Below are 19,702 nucleotides of genomic sequence, written 5' to 3'. Positions count from 1 at the left end.
CCTGCTGAGCAGGGGAATGATCTTGGGGTCCTGGGATCAAGCAGGCTCCCTGCTGAGCAGGGGAATGATCTTGGGGTCCTGGGATCAAGCACTACATCAGGCTCCCTGATCAGCAGGGAGCCTGATGTAGTGCTTGATCCCAGGACCCCAAGATCATGATCTGAGCTGAAGGCAGTCACTTAACCAACTGAGCCACCCAGGCGCCACCCCATTTACTTTTAAAGTAGTGATTAATAGGTAAGGACTTATTATTGCTATTTTGTTAGCTGTTTTCTGGCTGGTTTGTAGTTCTTTTTTTCTCTTGCTGTGTCCCTTTGTGATCTGATAATATTCTGTAGTGGTATGCTTTGAATCCTTTCTTTTTCTGTTTTGTGCATCTACTATAGGTTTTTACTTTATGATTACCTTGAGGCTTATATAAAACATCTTATAGTAATAACAGTCTATTTTAAGCTGATAACTACTTAACTTTGATCACATATTCTCTTTTACTTCCCCCTTCCAACATTTTATGTTTTTGATGTCGCAATTCATATCTTTTTATATTATGTATTCATTAACAAATGATTATAGCTATAGTTACTTTATAGTTCTATAGCTATTTAAAAGACACAATACTTTTGTTTAAAAAGATACTTTTGTCTTTTAACCTTTTACTAGAGTTAAAAATGATTTACACACTACCATTACATTATTAGAGTATTCTGCATCTGAACAAATACTTAAACTTTATTGATGAACTTTATATTTTCATATGTTTTCATGTTACCAATTCATGTCCTTTCACTTTAGTAAATTCCCATTGCCTGAAAGTCAGGTGCTTGGATCCCCACAATATTTTCCTACCAAATGGCTGTGGTACTTTAGCATATTGCTCACAAGGAGAAACTTTCCACTTCTTTAAGCAGCTCTGTGAAACAGTCTCCCCCTTTTTGAACAGCTGGTCCAGGGCAGTGGTGCCCCACACAAGCTCTGTCATCAGACTGCTTAGGTTTAAACATCAGATTTGCCACTTAGCAGCTGGAGGCCTTGATTCTACTACCCAACTCATTGGTGCTTCAGACTTCTTATCTAGAAAATCTGGATTATAATAGTACATACCTTATAGAGTTGCTGAAAGGATGAAATGAGTCAATACATGCTAAACGCCTGGAATAGTGCCTAGCACGTAGGAAGTGCTATAAAGTGTTTGCTAAATAAATAAAAATTCATGAATTTTGTATGTGTAATTCAAGCTGGCTTAATCAAAAAGGAATTTTTTTGGCTAAGGTTTGGAGATGAATCTGGATCCAGGGCCTTGAATAACATCATTGGGTCATTCACTCTCTGTCTCTCCCTTGGCTGTATTTTCCTTTGCTTGGCTTCAACCTCAGCAAAGCCTTCCCTCAAGGGAAAAAAGAGATGGCCACCAGCAGCTCCACATATCCATCCCGGCAGCTCAGCAGCCCCAGCAAAATACACACGTGTCTCCCACCCAAGGGTTCCAGTAAAAGTGTCACAATGGTTTCCTCACTGCTTGGCTTGGATCCCACTGCAATATTCTAATTCAGTCTGACACGAGCTGACATCAGCTCTAGACACCATACAGACTGTAAGTTGGGGAGGGGTCACCCAGATGGAAAATCTAAGTGCTGTTCCCCTAAGAAGAAAGAACGGATGCTGGAGAAAACCAGCTGTGGTCTGCTCTACCACCCATCCTGGCCAACTTTTCTGAAGGTACTTCCTATGAACATTACTTCAGAAGATGTAGGCCTTGCTCATACTGCACACTTGGAAGTGATTAAAGGCATTTTCAATGCAACACCTAATTCTCTTTGAAGGCATATATTGCAGGGCAAGGGCACTGTTCAACATTCTACTTTGGGAGACCACAGTTAGGGCTTGAAACTGCACTACATGGCCGAGGAAGATTCTTACGGACTCCCTAACTGCAAGACACACCATGAGTTGGGCTGGGGCTACCCGGTTTGTGTGCACATTCTCCCAGGTCTGTAACTGTGGTTGCCGAAGCAAGCTATCTAGCTGAGACGGTAAGCACCATCCTAGGCATGGACAGAATAAACCTCAACAGCTCCACGGAGCCCTGAACCCAGGGCTTTGGCCATATTGGCAACTGCCCTCACAGCTCTGGCTACTCAAGGTATGGTCTTCTACCAGCAGCAGCAGCATCTGGAAACTAGTCCAAACCCATGCTGCTCAAACTGAGGCTGCAGGTCTGGCAGTATTGGCTTCATCTGGGAGACTGTAGGTAATTTAGAATCTGAGGTCCTACCTAAAGACCTAATGAATGAGAATCAGCATTTTGTCAAGATCTTTAGGGGGTGGATATGCATTTAAAATGTGAAAATCACTACTAAATTAGTTTTCTAGAGCTGCCTAAAGACAGTACCACAAACTGGATGGCTTAAAATGACAGAAAAGTATTCTTTCACAGTTCTGGAGGCTAAAAATCTGAAATCAAAGCGTTGGCAGGATTGGTTTCTTCTGAGGGCTGAAAGAGAATCTGTTCCATTTTGTTCCATGTCTCTCTCCTCACTTACAGTGATTGACAGCAATCACTGGCATTCCTTGGCTTATAGACACATTGCTTTAATCTGCTTTCATCATCACATGGCATTTTTCCCTGTTTCTCTGTGTCAGGAAACACACCCGGCCCCAGCTGACTCAGCCAGGGTGCAGGGCCAATGTGAGAGCTGTTTGGGGAGGTTCTCCATCAGGCTGCCCATTGGAATTACCTAGGGAGCATTAAAACTACACAGAGGTCCAAATCCTACCTTCAGAGATTCTAGTGAAGTTGGTCTGGCATATTCCTTGGCCATCAGGATTTTAAAACATTTCCCAGGTGATTCTAATCTATAGCCAAATTTGAGAACTAATAGGATGCATGTTCCCATTTCTATGTATTACAAAATAAGACAATTCAGTTCCTTTTCCAGATAAGGAAGCAGGGTATAAATAAGCACAAATAAATCTGATAGTTTCTGAAGTATAGTTTGAGGCATTTTTGTTTGATGCTCATAAATTTAAAATTAGTGTCTCTTTCTTATCTTAATGATAATAAATTACTTCCTTTGCCCTAGTAGCACTTTTCACCTGATATTAGTACAGCTACATAAGCTAGCTTTCTTTTGACCAGTTAAATGTGTATGTGTATGTGTGTGTGTGTGTGTGTGTGTGTATTTCCATCCTTTAACTTCCAAACTTCCTATACTCTTATGTTTTAGATGAGTACCGTGAATGGAATATAGCTGGATTTTAAAAAACCTACTTTAAAAGTTTTTAATGTAGATGCTCTATAAGCTAGAGCATTCAGTCCTTTTACATTTAATGCAATTAATGATATATATTGGTGATAATATTTAACAACTTAGAGGGTACTTTGTGGAGGTTGTAGTTCTCACAAGTGACCATGAGAGGGCGACTCCAGTGGACTCACAGGCATTTACAGCCTTTACAGAGGAAATCAGGAATTTTCTTTCTGGGGTTCCACCACTGCTTCCAAGCGTGTGCCTTCCCTATAATGTTTGGGCATCCTCTGACCATGGGAAGAACAAGGATATGAGCTGGGGGACAGCAATGTGGTGAACTGGGGGACAAAAGAGCAGTCCAATTGTCTGCCCATCCATGGGGTAAGTGTAGCTGAAGATACTCAGGTTGAGGGCAGAAGCTATTTACCAACTTGTATAGCAAATTTTAAATACTTTAATTCTAAATGGCCTGTATAGCACTGCTATACAGGCCATTTAGAATAATAATCAGTCTGCTTATATATTTTGATTTAAATCCACCATCTTATTTTAGTTGTAATACACATTCCATGTTGGTTTTTTCTCTTTCATGTCTTCTTTTACTATTTCTTCTATTCTCTCTCGTAGCTTTAAAAATATATATATATTTTATTTGTTAGTTTGAGAGAGAGCAGGGGGTGGGGTGAGAGAGGAATAAAGGGAGAGGGACAATCTGACTCCATGCTGAGCCAGAGCCCAGTGCAGGGCCCAATCCCACCACCCTGAGATCATGACCTGAGCTGAAATCAAGAGTCAGACACAACCGACTGAGCCACCCAGGTGCTCCTCCCTCTCTTATAGCTTTTAAGTTTTACTACATTCTTTTCTTTATTTTAAGTAATCACTTAAATTACTGGCAATTACATCATGCATCTATGACTTTTTTTTTTTTTTAAGATTTTATTTACTTATTTGACAGAGAGAGACACACACACACACACAGAGGGAATACAAGCAGTGGGAGTGGGAGAGGGAGAAGCAGACTTCCTGCTGAACAGAGAACCCAATGCAGGGCTCGATCCCAGGACACTGACATGACAAAGGCAGACACTTAACGATTAGAAAGCCACCCAGGTGCCCTCATCTATGACTTTTCACAGCCTGTTGTTAATTGATACATTTACTTACCTCCCTAACAATACAAGGGCCTCAGAACACCTTAATTCCATTTCCTCTCAGCCCATACTATCTTCCTGTCATGTATTTTAATTCTTTGTGTATTTTCTAAATCTGTAAGACATTATTATTATTATTATTTATAGACAATATTTATTTACATTTACTACCTTCTTTGTTGTATACATCTACTTGTAGCTCTGTTATTCTGGGATCATTTTCTTTTTGCTGAAAGCAGGTTCTTTACAATCTTCCTTAGTGAGAGTATTCTCTTTGTAAATGTTTTTATTTTGCCTTTATTCATAAAAAATATTCCTCTGAAGATGGAAGAGCTTGGCGATCATTTTCTTTTGGCCACCTGAAGCTGTTGTTCTACTGCTGCTGCCTGGGAGCTGTCAGTTACTCTAATAAAGTAATCTGCCTTTTCCTCTCTGGCTGTTTTTAATGCTTTTCTTCATCCTTCTGCACTTACACTATTGTGTGTCAGTATATAATTCCTTTTATTGATCCCTGAAAAGTAGTAAGCTTCTGGTTTTGGTGGTTTGGTATCCCTCTGAAAGGTTCTCAACCATCATTTCTTAAAAGACTGCCTCTGCTCCATTCTTTTTTTGGGATTCTGTTTACTTTATTTATTTATTTATTTATTTATTTAATTAATTAAAGATTTTTATTTATTTATTTGACAGATCACAAGTAGGCAGAGAGAGAGAGGAGGAAGCAGGCTCCCCGCTGAGCAGAGAGCCTGACATGAGCAGGACCCTGAGATTATCCCAGGACCCTGACTGAGATCATGACCTGAGCCAAAGGCAGAGGATTTAACCCACTGAGCCATCCAGGCGCCTCTGGGATTCTGATTAAATGAGAGACTTTCTCACAAAATCTAATCAACTCTTTTGCATTTCTTCTTTTCCTCTCTGTGCTTCATTAGGATAATTTCTTCAGCTCTATTTTCACTTATTAGTGCCTTTTCAATGGTGTGTCATATATTGCTAAACACAACACATCCAATAATTAGTGATTGATTAGTGTAGTTTTCATTTCTAGAAGTTGTATTTGATTTTTTTTTTTTTTTAATTGGCTGTGTCAGGTGTCTCAGTTGGTTGGACAACTGCCTCCGGCTCAGCTCAAGATTCTGGATCCCGGAATTGAGTCCCACATTGGGCTCCCTGCTCGGTGGAGAGCCTGCTTCTCCCTCTGACCTCTCCCCTTTCACGCTCTCTCTCTCTCTCAAATAAATAAATAAAATCTTAAAAAAATTGGCTGTGTTACTTTTTATTGTTATTGTTTTCTATTTCTGGAAGATATCTTCAAACCTGATTTTTTTCAACTTAATAACCTTTTTTTTTAAGAATTGCTGTTTGATGGGGAGAGTATGTGCTATGGTGAGTGCTGTGAATTGTGTAAGACTCATGAACCACAAACCTGTACCCCAGAAATAAATAATACATTATGTGTTAATTTAAAAAAAATTTTTAATAAAGAAAAATACCAACTCCCCCCCCCCAAACAATGATATCCGGGGGGGGATAAAAAAAAGAATTGCTGTTTGATTAGTCCAGTATCTGATGTCCTTCAGGTCTCTTTCTGTTGTCTATTGTTTCTGTTTCTTCTCATTCATGGTGTCTATGCCTGGTTATCTCAGACTCTGTGCTAGCTATTGTACAAAAAAATTATTTGAAGCTTAAGATGAAAGTGCCTTCCTCTGCATATGATTTGTTTTTTACTTCTGGCATGTTTGGGATCACTGTAAACCAAATTTAAGTTTCCCTGGATGACAAATCAAACTGCAGTTTAAGCTGCAATTACTTGTAAGGGCTCATGTACTTATAATTCACATTTACCTTGAAGATGTGGTCCTTCTGGGTCTCAGCTTATCGTGAGGAGGGCCTATCATTACGCTCTCCACCTTGAGTGGACATTGATTTCTACTGCCATTGTTCCTGCTAAGCTATCAAAACCAGTTTTCAAATTTGCCAGACTTAGCAAATTTCATAGAAAAATATAACTTTTGTACACATTCATCTCTCTGAGTTTCCTTTTCCCCATCATTCTCTTCTTGGTAATACCTTAATGACTTGCCAATTCTTTGAAGGCTTTAGAGATGATACTATTTAAAACCAGTTTTTTAAATTGTTTTCCATGGAAATGTTGGTCCAGATAATCTAGCCCAAGATTATTAGAAATGGAAAGCCACATAATGTCTTTCTTGGCACATGGTAGGCTCTCAGTTAATGATGACTGAATTGGTTGAATTATCATAAATACCCAAGCAGGGTCTCTTTTTTTGCCTGTCTGCATTTACAAAGACTGCTTCCTCCCCTTATGATGCATAGAATACCCATATTCCACCACTGATAAGGGTTAGAAGCAGTGCCACCTCTTCCTCAAAATTCTTCCTGTTTTACTTCCCCAAATCTGAATCCTATTTCTTCCCCAGCTAAACCCTCATGAGACCTGGTCTGTATTATTCTGGTTGCTTAATATATTAATATTAGAAATACAGGTAGAAATATATTAATATAACTCTTTATCTCTTCTGTGGATTTGTGCTTTCTTGACTTTTCTGGGCTTCTGAAGAATTTTCTCACTCCACCTCAAGCTCAACGTACATTATAAACTGACTCTCTGGAAAATGGCATATCCAGTACTTTAAGGTTTGATGTCCTGGGAGGGGATTCTTTGAACATTTAGTCTGCCATATGCTGGAAACAGGCCATAGCTCATTCTAATAAACCCTTACATTTGTACAGCTCTTTAGAATGAACAGGGCGATCTCACATCCATGTCTGTTACTTGTGGTGCTGCAATCATGCTGCAGATGGGAATCAGAGGGTAAAAGAGACCAAATAATACACCTGAATAGAGTCACAAAGCCAGAAATGGAATCCAGTCTCTTCTCTGCAAGCCCAGCGCTCATTCCAGCCCACCACCACTGTTTCCCTCAATTATTTGTGTTGCTAGTCATTCCTATAGCAGTAGCACCTAGAACTCTTTGGAAGTAATACTCGGTACATGAGAGTACATGTAGTGCAGAAGTCAGGTCAGAGGCAGCTGACAGAGGGGTTAGCTCTGTGAGGTAACCCACACGTGCCTCTTGAATGAAGGCTTTCTGATTCTCAGTCCTCCTTACCTCACAACCTTGGTCCCATTTCTCATGACTTGCATGTCCACCATACAGCCCCCAGTAACATAGGCAGCTAGGTTCAACTCTGAGAATTCAGCCTGAAGGAGAAAGCAAAACACAAAAGGATTCATCAAAAACTAACGACGCTAAAAACGACTAACATTTATTGGGTTCTTTATGTGCCAAGTACACATTTATGCCTCTCCTGAAACGTAGGAAGTTGGTAATATTATTTACTTTCCTTTCTGAAACCTGAGAAATCTGAGGTGCAGAGGCATGTTGTCATGTCCAAGGCCACATAATTAATAAAAGGCAAAGTTAGATCGAAACCCACCTGTCTCTGATTCAAGGACCTATGCTTTTAACCACTACTAATTTCTAGTTCCTTGAAAGCAGAAGAAGACACTCCAGCTTCAGGACTACACGAGGCCAAAAGCTGTTCAATATAACATTTTCCCTACATTTCTTCAGCTTCAGGTTATGCAGTGGTAAAACATCACAGCTAGTAATCATGTAACCCAATTAATGGAGTCCTCCTCATCATCTGCCCATTGCTTCCTCTTTTGGTCACGGCCCCTCCCCTTTATCCACCTACATGGTTACAGTATAGGAACCATGTCTATGCACTGAAATACTGCTCTCACCGTCACAGCTGATGGGGTTGGCACCTGACCCAGGGTGTGGAAATAAGGTGCCCTTGTATTAGAATTTGAAACTGCTGAGTGATTCATGTAATTTCTTTCTGGGCTGGATTTAATACATAAAACCTAAGTATAATTAAAGACCATGTTTCCTGCCATCTGGATTGGGAAAGTACAGAAAATAAGGGGGTGGAGGGAGAAATATCACAGTCACTAAGAGAGGAGGAGTAGAGGCAAGAGATGAGGAGTACTCTTGATGTTTATGTGCCAGCTACAATCCTACCCTTGGGTTTTAGGCAATACCTCTGTATCTTTGTAAGTCATCTTTTTGCCTTTTTACTTGTTTAAGCAAGATCTGCTGAATTTCTGTTGCTTTTGACCAAAGCCCTATGGAATACATCCCTCCTACCAGACTATACACTCCTTGGGGACAGTGATTCCATGCTATTATAACCATCTAAGTTTCCTAAGGTAACAAATATACCACTAGGTGGCTTAAACAGCAACAATTTCTTTTCCCATAGTTCTGGAGGTTAGAATTCCAAAAATAAGGTGCTGGTAGGGTTGGTTCCTTTTGAGGGCTGTGAGGAAAATATCTGTTTCAGGTTTCTCCCCTCGACTCGTAGATGGCCACCTTCTCCCTCTCATCACACCATCTTCCTTCTGTACATGACTCTGTATCCAAAGACACCCTTTTTATAAGGACAGCACTCACACTGCATTAGGGTCCATCCTAATGACCTCACTTTAACTCTAGAAAGATCCTATCTCCAAATAAGATCACACTGAGGTACTGGGCTTAGGACTTCAACATGTGAATTTTGTGAGACAGTTGAACCTATAACCCTATCCTAGAAAATGCATAGTACCAAACTGTGCCTTACACACAGAAGATGCCAAAAGCTATTTCTCAAGATTAAATGAATAAAAATAGCTTCTCATACATATGAAAAACTCACTATGTGCCAGAATACTGTCCTAAGCATTTTACATGTACGAATTAATTTAATCCTCACACTTATCCAGATGAAAAAACCAAGGCAAAGAAAGATTAAATAACTTGCAAAATGTACACAGTAAGTAGCAGAGCCAGAATTTAAACCCAGGCAGTCTGACTCCAGCCTATGCTTTTAACTGGTATAGCTCCCTACCCCCACTGCTTAGCTGAATCAGGCACTGGGTGGATTACAACTAGGAATTTTGGGGACCTAAAAATAACCCAGTTGAAGAGAAAACCAAGTTCATGTTGAAAGGAAATATCATTTCACAGTGATTTAAATGTATCCCCTTGGAAACATTTAACAGAATTATGACCAAAGACCTAGTCATCTCCCCAGATGACATTAAAGGAAACCCAGAGCACTTATGTCTCTTGCTTTAATTAATAGCCTCATTATGTTGTGGCAAGGTGAAAAGCAAAGAGCTCCGTTAATGAGTCCAGGTTAGTAAATAGTGGTAATGACCTGTTTATTAAGTCTAATGCCCTAAAAATTCAGTCCCATCATGTTTAAGATACTTCATTGGCGAGATTACAAAGAAGAACTGGCAATAAAAGTTGTTGCGTGAGTGTGCAGAGAAAAAGAAGTCAGAATAAAGTTGCAACACAGAACATTTGGTTACCAAAAAATGTGAAGAAAGGGAGTAAATCAGTGTTTTGAATGATAGAATCTCCAACTCCAAGGTGGCAAAGCCCCAGAGGCTTTCTTGCTGCCCAAATGGAAAGAGATATCTATATAAAAGACACACTCAGGCTTGGATATACGAGTTAGAAGTTCATCGTGTTCAGCTCAAGGTTTCTAGAACTATCTCCCAGTTATGGTTTATGAATGATTATAGGAGGTGAATGCTTGGGTTCATAGTGTAGCAAGTCTCTGTTGGATCAAGCATAGAGTTGGGGTAGCGAAGAGAGGGCACTCTTCTGTATTTTATTTTTAAAAACTTCAACAAACAAAACTTGGAAATGAACACAGAAGTATCCAAGCACTTTTCCTTCAAGATAGTATGATGGCCCTCTTGGTAGAATCTCAAAGAGCACCTATTTTTGAAGAGCCTCAGAGTTCACATAGAAACTGTAGTGGGGAGGTGGGTGGGGGAACGGGTAAGACTGGTGGTGGATACTAAGGAGGGCATGTATTGCATGGAGATCTGGGTGTTACGTGTAAACAATGAATCTTGGAACACTACCTCAAAAACTAATGATGTATTGTATGGTGGCTAACATAACACAATAAAAAAATTGTAAAAAATAAATGAATAACCATTTAAGCAAAAAAAAGAAAGAAAGAAAAAGAAACTGTAATGGCTTGAACTGTCTCCCCCCAAAGATATCTCCACACCCTAACCCCTGATACATAGAAACGTGACTTTTTTTAGAAACAAGGTCTTTGTACATTTACATCTTTAGTCCACCTAGAATTAAACTTTTATATAAGATCTAATGTAAGACTCAAGTTTCAATTTTTCTATATGGTTTTTCAAATACTTTACATTGCTTATTAAATATGCTTTCACCGAATTGCATCAGTGCTTTGTCAAACCTCAAGTCACTTCATATGCGACCTATTTGTCTATCCTGGAGTCTAGTCCAAGTTGTCTCAATTACTGCAGCTTTACAGTAAGTCTTGATATCAAGTAGTACAATATTCCAAAAGGGAAGTAGCCCAAAGAGGACCCAGTGATAACAGGTCCAAAGACAAAGTAGGATAACCACCCTTCTGATCAGATAAAGTCGTCCTCCTCAACCACTCCAAAATAAGGTTACTGGGCAACCAGATGTCCTCAAAGGCTCTATCCTGAATAAACCAGCTGAATGTTTCCCCAGTGATATGATTGGCTGAAGGGAATGTGTTCTATTCTGATTCACACTGCAATCCACCATTGTGGCCTGACCTTTCAAAGAGCTCCTCAGGGGATCCCCACCTCACTAAAGGTTAAAAAGGGATAGCACCTACCCTCCCCAATGTCCATAAAAGGAATTTAAAAAAAAAAAAAATCAAGAGCTCAGCCCCTCCCTTTTTGTTAAGTATGGTAGGCGGGCTGAGAGGTTCATGAAGTCAAGCACCACCATGACTTCGAGTCTTGCCCATACTGAGGAATGGTGCCTATGGCACTCCACTGCTGTCATGCTCATCTGCACCTACAAATTTCTCTTTGCTTTATAAAGGAACTTTTGGGTTTCAGCACTGGGCTAAACATCCTCTATTATTTGAGCTTCTTTACACCTTACTGAAAGCTTGAGCCCACTATCTCGACTGCATTACATTTTCCCCCATCTGCTATGAGGAGCATTTTAAAGAATTTATTTCCCTTATTTTTAACAGAAAAAGTAACACCATGATGTATGGCTTTGGAAGATGAAGGAGGCTGTGTATAATTTTGATTGTCAAGATTTTGTTTTGAAAGGGAAAATAATTATGTTATACATTTGTGGGAGATTATCTCTAGACATCATTAAAGACAGGCAGATTTTTGCAGTATTAAGCACATACGGGGATTTTGTATTTTGTTACTCTTGTTAAAACCTGGTGGATTTGCACAGTGGCAGTATCGTAGCCAATGAGATTTATCCAAGGTGCAGTTATTGCTACCTGAAAACTGGTGTGGGAGTTTTTCAACACTGATCTCAATTATACCTGAAAGTTCTGGATTATTTGAGTTTTCCTGTTTGTGACTTTTAAAAACATGTACTTGGAGGAATCAAAGAATAGTGGGAAAGGAATTGGACTTGAAGTCTGAGGACCAGGGATCTAAATGTTGGATTTGACAATGACCCAATAACCATGACCACAGGCAAATCCCTTACTCTCCACTCTAATTATTTTCATTTTTAAAATAAAAGAGTTATAATCAACTGAGTCAATTATATCTATAATGCTTTTCATTTTTATAGCTCTTTCTTTCTCAACTAGTGTTCCCCCAATTATCACTGAAGGAAAAATTATCACGTCACATCTTATGAAAAAGGAATGCCAAGCAATAATATTTTTAGTAGAAAGCTGTTCACTGCCTTATACTCAGCTTCAGGCACACAGTAGGTATCCAAAAGTGCTTGTTGAATAAGGAGTTATTTTTATTTGTGATGACCAGATACGTATGCATGCTGTATAGCTTGCCTTGTGAAACTCTGTCCATTGCCAGATCCATTAGACACCATAACACTGTGGAAAGTGTTTCTAAGCAGAAAGGAGGGGAAAGGCCCAATCTAAGCTTCTAGTAACAAAAGCACAGGAGTACTGGGTGTTATACATAAACAACGAATCTTGGAACACTACATCAAAAACTAACAATGTATTGTATGGTGACTAACATAACACAATAAAAAAAAAAGCACAGGTAAGAACATAGGGCCATCAGGTCAATGGAAGGTGGGATGTCTTTTGTAGCTGGGGCATGGAGTTTATGCAAGAACATAATAGGAAACAGAACTAGAAAGGTGGGTCAGAGACCAGTCCAGAAGGATCTTGAACTCCTTGTGAGGGGACACAAATATCATTATATAGTGCGTTCATCTTCCCTTACTAGTATTTCTGTTACTTCATAACAAATGACCACAAAGTAAACAACTTCAAACAACACAAGTTTATTATCTCACTGCTCTGTAGGTCAGAAGCCCATATTAGTTTGGCGGGTTTCTCTGTTCTGGGCTTCACAAGGCCCAAATCAAGGTGTCAATCATCTGGGCTTTTTTTATTGGAAGACTCTGGTAAGAAAAGTGCTTCCAAGCTCCTTCAGGTAGTTGGCAGAATTCAGCCCTTTGTGGTTGGAGGACTGAGGTCCACTTCCTTGGTGGTGTCAGCTGGGAGCCTGCCCCAGCCAGTTAAGGCCGTCTGCACTGTGTGCCTCATAGCACTCTACGTCCTCAAACTAGTAATGGCACATCAAGTCCTTCTTATCCTTAGACATTTAACTTCCACATCTACCACATTTCTGTCCCCAGCCAGAGGTAATTCTGGCTGGGGACAGGTAATTTTTAAAGACTTGTGTGTGCTCGCCCAGATAATCAGAGTCACTTTCTCTATCCAAAGGTCCATAATATAATCATATCTGCAAAGTCCCTTTTGAATATCATTTTCACTGGTCCAGGGGTAGGGCATTAACATTTTGGGGGGGGAGCACTGGGAAACATGGGAGGCTGCCGAGGAGGGGGGTGGTTACATATATACATACACACATACATACATAATATACATACATACATACATAACAAATACAGGCAAAGAATTTTCTAGTCTCCAAGCTCTGTTACAGGTACAAGATATGGTTGGAAACCTATCCACCAACAAAATCTTTTCTACAGCTCCTTAGATCAGAAGGTGATATAAGCACCTCTTTACAACTAAACTCACGTTCAGTTCCGAAACACACATGCACGTGGACGCATGCACACACACACACACAAGCACACGTACACATGTGCTCCCCCCACCCCATGCAGGGGAATAACATGGAATGCATTCAGTTTTCTACAGGGTCTTTGGCTGCATTCTCACTGGAACTGACACCTGGCAAGCATGTGATGCCAAGTAGATAATATTTCTGAAAGCATGGGGGTATTCAAAGCTGGTTACCAATAATTGCATTTGTGATGATAATGACTTTGGTGACAGAATGGAAGTGGTGATTGCAATCATTATGGTGAGTTGAAGGATGCAATTAGGCCAACAGATCAATGGGACAGAAACTGAAAGTGGGACTTGGAAATGGATGACTGATGGGAATGTGAATAAAACCAAGAATGTGTGGGAATGTGAAGGTGGCAGCTATGGGCCTTGACCACAAAGCCTGACTGAAGGAGGATTTTGACACAAAAAGATGTTGTCCAGAGATCCCAAGGGCAAGAAACTGGCAGACAGACTGTTCTGGAATCCAAGGGTGGCTGATAAGATACTAGAAATTCCTGTCAGTTAGTGAAGACCTATCTGGTCCAGACTGTACCCTTAAACCCTTAGAGTATGCCCCTTTTCACAGCCTTAGGCATTCCATAGATTTTTCAGAAGGAGAGAGAAAGAGATAGACAGACAGACAGAGTTGATAGGAAAAGGTGGGCAGCCTCCAGTACCTTTCCTACTGTGAGGTGGTCAACCTCTGACCCTGGGCTCTATTCTCCAACCTTTCCCATTACACCCCATACAGAGGACTGTTAGTCTGTGGGTCAGGACATCATCATGCTATAGCTGACAGCAGGCAAGGTCATTGCTAGGTTGAAAAGTCAGGCAACCACGTGTGATTCTCGCTGTTCTGCAGTTGAGTGCCTGTTGATCTGGGTAGTCATCATGTCGATTCTTCCCTCCTCCTTGTAGCTCCTCAAACGTGCTCACCTCACCTCAGTATCCATCTTTCCCTCTGCTGCTCTCCCTTCCATGAGTTGACGGATTCCCAGAAGTCCCAGAGGTCCTGCTCTCTCTTTTCATAATTGTGTTTGTTGTACCTTGGGCATATTTTGTAATAACAGCCACATGCTTGATAAGTAACATCCACAAATGATCTGGAGCCTAACTTCAGGATTCACGCCAGCTTTAGCAGAGACCCCTGCACTGGGATTGGAGGAGTCTCGGCTGCCTAACACTTAGTGGTATTTCAACTCTTTTTTGCTATTCCTCCCTGTGTATTTGGCTATCTTAGGAACCTAGAACAGAGTGGTGGTGGTGATTTTCAAGGTAGGATTAGGGCATTCCTACATCCTCTAGCAAGTTATCATCAAAATTCCACTGTAATCCCTAATAGATTGTTATGTTTACTCTTGGGAACAAAACTGTGTCATTAACAAATTCCTTTTTAAAAAATCAGCATTCTGTGTGTACTGTGATCTTCAGGTCTTAAGTTCTTTCACAGAATCTCACGAGGTCTAAGAGACTCATTAGAAGGACACACAACAATAATAAAGTAGCACTAAATACAGAATGCCCAAGCCCTACCTGGTCTCTAATGTCCCACATAATTTAGACACTAACAACCAATGACCTCCTTGACATTGCCTCCCATCACTCCTTGTTCCCCACTTCCAGCTCACTCTGCCTTTGCCACACTGGTCCCTTCTCCATTGCCAGCATGCTGAGCAAATCCCAGGCTCCAGCCCTCCAATACTTAGAGCTTCCTAGAGATGGCAGCCAAGGCCCCCTTCCTCACTCCACTCTTAACCTCTGCTCAGTGGTGCCCCCCCACCCCCAGGTAACCCCCTGCAAAGCACCTGCTGTGCACCATGCCCCCTTTCCTCGCTAGAACTCACCCTATTACACTCATCCCCTACTGACATAATTGTACACTTATCCCCATCTGACATGATTTACATCCATCCCAATTTAATATTCAATTGTCCATCTCTCTCAACCAGAGAAGTTCCAGGGGGCAGCGAGGTCTGTTTCATTCATGGCTCTATCCCCATCCCCAAACCAGTAACTGGCATACATCACAATGATCAAATAATTATCACTGAACAAATGAATGTCTATTTTGTGGTGTCAAAGGTGAGGCCCAGGGAGGCAAAGGGACTTTTTCCAAAGTGACAATCCGATAGTCACATCAGCTGGGACCCAAACCCAGGCCAACACCTTTCACACTGCACCAAGTGGTTTAGTGGAGGTGACTTGTGTTGTACTGCAGAGCTGGGTCAACTAAAGGGCTGCTTGGCTGGTTTTGGGCTTTGCTTATGCATGTGGCTGCCTTCATTTTCATACCTTCCCATGTCCTCAAAAGCCAAGGGCCCCTGTGCCTTCTTCATCACTCTGCCTCTTCGAAGTGCCCGCTCCAGCAAACACTTGGCAGGTGGCCCATGGCTTGCTGTTGGCAAGAACTGCTTCCTGTAGGTTTCCCGGCACAGGCTGTGTGTTTAGTTCTGAGGGCCCAGTGAGTTCAGTGACTTTCTTGACTGGTATCTGAAGTCTTTTGCACCATTTCAGATTCATCTTGTAGACAAAAGAGGCTTTGAGAGTCTGCAGACTCTCTCAGTGGCCCATTCCAGTTGAGGAAATCTCACTCAGGAGAAGCACCTGGCATCTCAATGAAGGGCCTGGGCCACCGGGTCAGTGTGCTGATGGTGGGGAGATGTAAAGGCATCTTCTGCTCAACATAACATCATAATGCTCCTGTGTGTGTGTGTTTGTGTAGAAGGGAGGGCAGGGAGCAATAAATACATAAAAACATGTCCAAATAAGTATAAAAATACAGAAAAAATAAAAATGATAAAACCTACATTCTTAAATGTTTAAGTAATGGAAAATCTAAAATTAGGTAGGACTGGCCACATTTTAGAAACAGAGCAAAAAATCAACAACAGTGATTTGCAGTTTACAAAGTGTTTGGTATTGAGTGGTTTTCAGACTCAGACCACAAGTCTGAGTGTGAGCTCCATGCCTTAACTTGCTGTACAACTAGAAGCACGCTAGTCTTTCTCTGCCTTGGTCCCTCATCTGTAAAATGAGTCTTCCTATGGTGGTTGTGAGCATTAAATGAATTGATAAAAAGCCCTTAGCAAGGTGCCTAAGTGAAAATAAGTGCATAATGAATGTGAGCTATCACAGTTGTGTTATTTGATTGGATCATTACAACAACCTCTTGATATGAGGGTAGATATTAGCATTTCCACTAAAAACAGAGAAAACTGAAGAGCAGACAGAACAAATGACTTCAGCCAAGATCACAAGGTTATGGAGTAAGAGAGCGACAACTCTGACTCCATTCATCCATTCATTCGGGCACTTAACAGCTACTACGCCAAGGATAGGGTCTGATGACATAGAAGTAAAAGGAACAACATTCCCTATTCTTGTGGAATTTGAATTTAGTCGGGGAGATAGGCCATTAACAATAAACTGTATGTCAGGAAAAGAAACACCAATTCGGGTAGGAGGACAAAGCACCGGGAGGTGAGTGTTATGTCAAATAAGGGGGGACAGGGGAAGGTGGCGCTTGATCAGTGAGACAAGCAAGATGAGGGAGTTTTGCTAAACATACAGTAAGAGGGGGAAGGGCTTTGTAGGCAGAGAGAACAGCAAGGAGGAAGGCCCCGAGGCTGGAGCATATGTGCAGGGCTCAAGGAACAGCAAGGAAGGCAGTGTGGCTGGAATGGAGGGAGTGAGGGAATGAGTGGAAGGAGAAGAGATCGGAGGGGCCAGTGGATCGAGCCCATCAGGAGTTTATTCTGATGACAGGGTTAAGGTGTTGCCACCATCACTATCCTCATGAGAAACATCATCCCCTTCACATAGTCGATGAAGAAAACGAGGAAGATTCAACATCACCATCACCACCATCACCACCACATTTGGCAATGCAAGAACCCCAGAAGTCCAGTTTGAAAAAAAATTACTAATAAATGTGGCACCCCTCTGGTTTTTAATGATTTTTTTAAATGGCCCAGTTTTGTTCTCCAGAGCTTGGATGTGCGTTTAGTAAAGATTAAGGTGGGGATCTGGTGGATGGCAGCCAGGGCACCTGGGAATGCTCGAGTTCTGCTCTGCCACTCACCCCTTCCTGTCTCCTTCCCCGAAAACTGTACCCACAAGAAAGAGCAGCAGCTGAGAATCAAAGAAAAATACCCATTGGACACATCATCCTTTGCCTTTGCCAGGTCAGCTTCAAGGATGAAGAGAGCTTTTGATAATGTCTTCAGGGAAGGAAAGGAGGGGAAGGGGGATGGGAGAGAGGTAAGAGGGAGGAAGGGGAGAGGAAGTCTTTAGGGAGACAGAATGGTGGGACCACCTCAGGCTCCTGAGCTTTTAAGGTTGAGAGACCTAGAAAAGAGCATTGCCACCTACCACAGACTTTTGTTACCTACAACAGGTAAGGCAAATGTTCAGAAATGTTAAGGCCACAGCTTAAGTACACCGAGAAAATGATGGTTAATGTCGCCTCGACATCTACTTTTCCTCGTTGCCGAGCTGGCTCCACATGTTCAAACACTACTCTGCTGAATGTTCAGGAAAGTATATTTATAGGATTAAGCAAACCAGGTGTGAAAGTTTCCCTACATTTCCCCAGAGGGACAATGGAAGATTTGGGGGCTTGGAGACTGGGATTCGGAAGTAAAGGCCACTGCTGGACAGCTGCATGCAGTCATATCATAGGTGTGTGCGAAACTGGGAGGCTGGAGCTCTGGGAGGAACTGTCTGGGGTGAGAAGAGCTGAGATGTAGTTGTGCACATGACCTTGCCATCTATGCTAAGGGGAGACACTGAGGGAACTTGAACAGGCTAATGACATTTAATTTCTACAGAGTTTCTTTCTCCCAACTTAAACTTGAAATGTGATGGTAGGAATATCTTCTCCGTCAAAACTCTGAGAAACTCAAATGCTCTACCTTACCTTAATGTACTTTTTTATTTTTTCATTTTGAAGGTCCAAACTCCTTTTCAGGGTTGTAGAAATGAAAAGACCTTTCTTTCAACCCTTCTTTCCTACCCACTGCGACCCATAGCATGGACTTCCTCTTCTCTTCCCAGAGCTGCGTCCCACCCGTCTCTTTGTGTTTCACCTACTCTCTGTTTAATCCCATCTGCACCCTGCTCTGAGGACCTGCCACTTCCTCCCACTGGGGCTTCTGGGAACATGGTGGAGATTTGAACCCCAGACACTGAGGCCCTGCTGTTCTATAGCAGCTCCAGCTTGGCACCAGATACTTTGGAAAGGCTAGTATTTTAGGACTCAGGGCACTAAATCCTGTGAAGGAAAATGAAGGAGGTGAAATGATAAAGAGTGACTGAGAAATGTGCATGGGAGGAGTGTCATTTCAGAGAGAATGGCCAAGCATCTCTGAGGAGGGGATACTGGTACAAAGAACCTCAGTGAGGATACCCTGGGTAAGAGGGTTCTAGGCAAAAGCAACAGCAAGAGCAAAGGCCCTGAGGCAGAGTGTGCTCACTTGTTTTTGAAAGTTTTTTTTCATTGTGTTAAAATACACTCAACATAAAATGCCCCATTGTAACTGTTTTTTAAGTATATAATTCAGTGGCATTAAGTATATTCACATTGTCATGCGACTGTCACCACCATCCATCCCCAGAACTTTTTCATCATTCCCAACAAAAACTGTGTACCCATGAAACCCTAACTCCCCATTCTCCCCAGGTCACAGTAACTACTATTCTACTTTCTGTCTCTATGAATCTGAGTCCTCTAGGGACCTCACATAAGTGGGATGATACAGCAGTTGTCCTTTTATGTCTGGCTTATTTCACTTAGTATGTTTTTAAGGTTTGCCCATGTTGTAGCATTTGTCAGAATTTCCTTTCTTTTTAAGGTTGAATAATATCCCGTTGTAAGGATAGACCCCATTTTGTTCACACATTCATCTGTCAGTGAACACTTAGGGTACTTCTACTTGTTGGCTATTGTGAATAATGCTGCTATGACCATGGAGTTAAAAAACATCTGGTTGAGTCCCTGCTTATAGTTCTTTGGGGTCTATACCCAGAAATGAAATTGCTCAGTCATTTGGTAATTCTATGTTTAAGGAATAGCCATACTATTCTCCACGGTAGCTGTGCCATTTTACATTCCTTCCAGCAATGCACAAGGGTTCTGATTTCTCCACATCCTCA

General features: G+C 41.4%; 1 protein-coding gene across 2 annotated transcripts in view; it reads right to left on the bottom strand.

Annotated features, from left to right (window-relative positions):
- SYN3 (synapsin III) overlaps window positions 1–19,702 on the bottom strand; it is a 449,385-nt gene that overhangs the window by 354,920 nt on the left and 74,763 nt on the right. For both annotated transcript variants that reach the window (XM_032346464.1, XM_032346465.1), the window contains exon 4: window positions 7,534–7,625. In XM_032346464.1, the coding sequence (XP_032202355.1) occupies window positions 7,534–7,625 (92 nt within the window). The remainder of the gene's footprint in view (window positions 1–7,533; window positions 7,626–19,702) is intronic.

The sequence above is a fragment of the Mustela erminea genome, chromosome 6, assembly GCF_009829155.1.
Source record: "Mustela erminea isolate mMusErm1 chromosome 6, mMusErm1.Pri, whole genome shotgun sequence".
Lineage (NCBI taxonomy): Eukaryota > Metazoa > Chordata > Mammalia > Carnivora > Mustelidae > Mustela > Mustela erminea.
The sequence above is the reverse complement of the archived record's forward strand: the minus strand, read 5'-3'. Positions and strand labels throughout refer to the sequence as shown.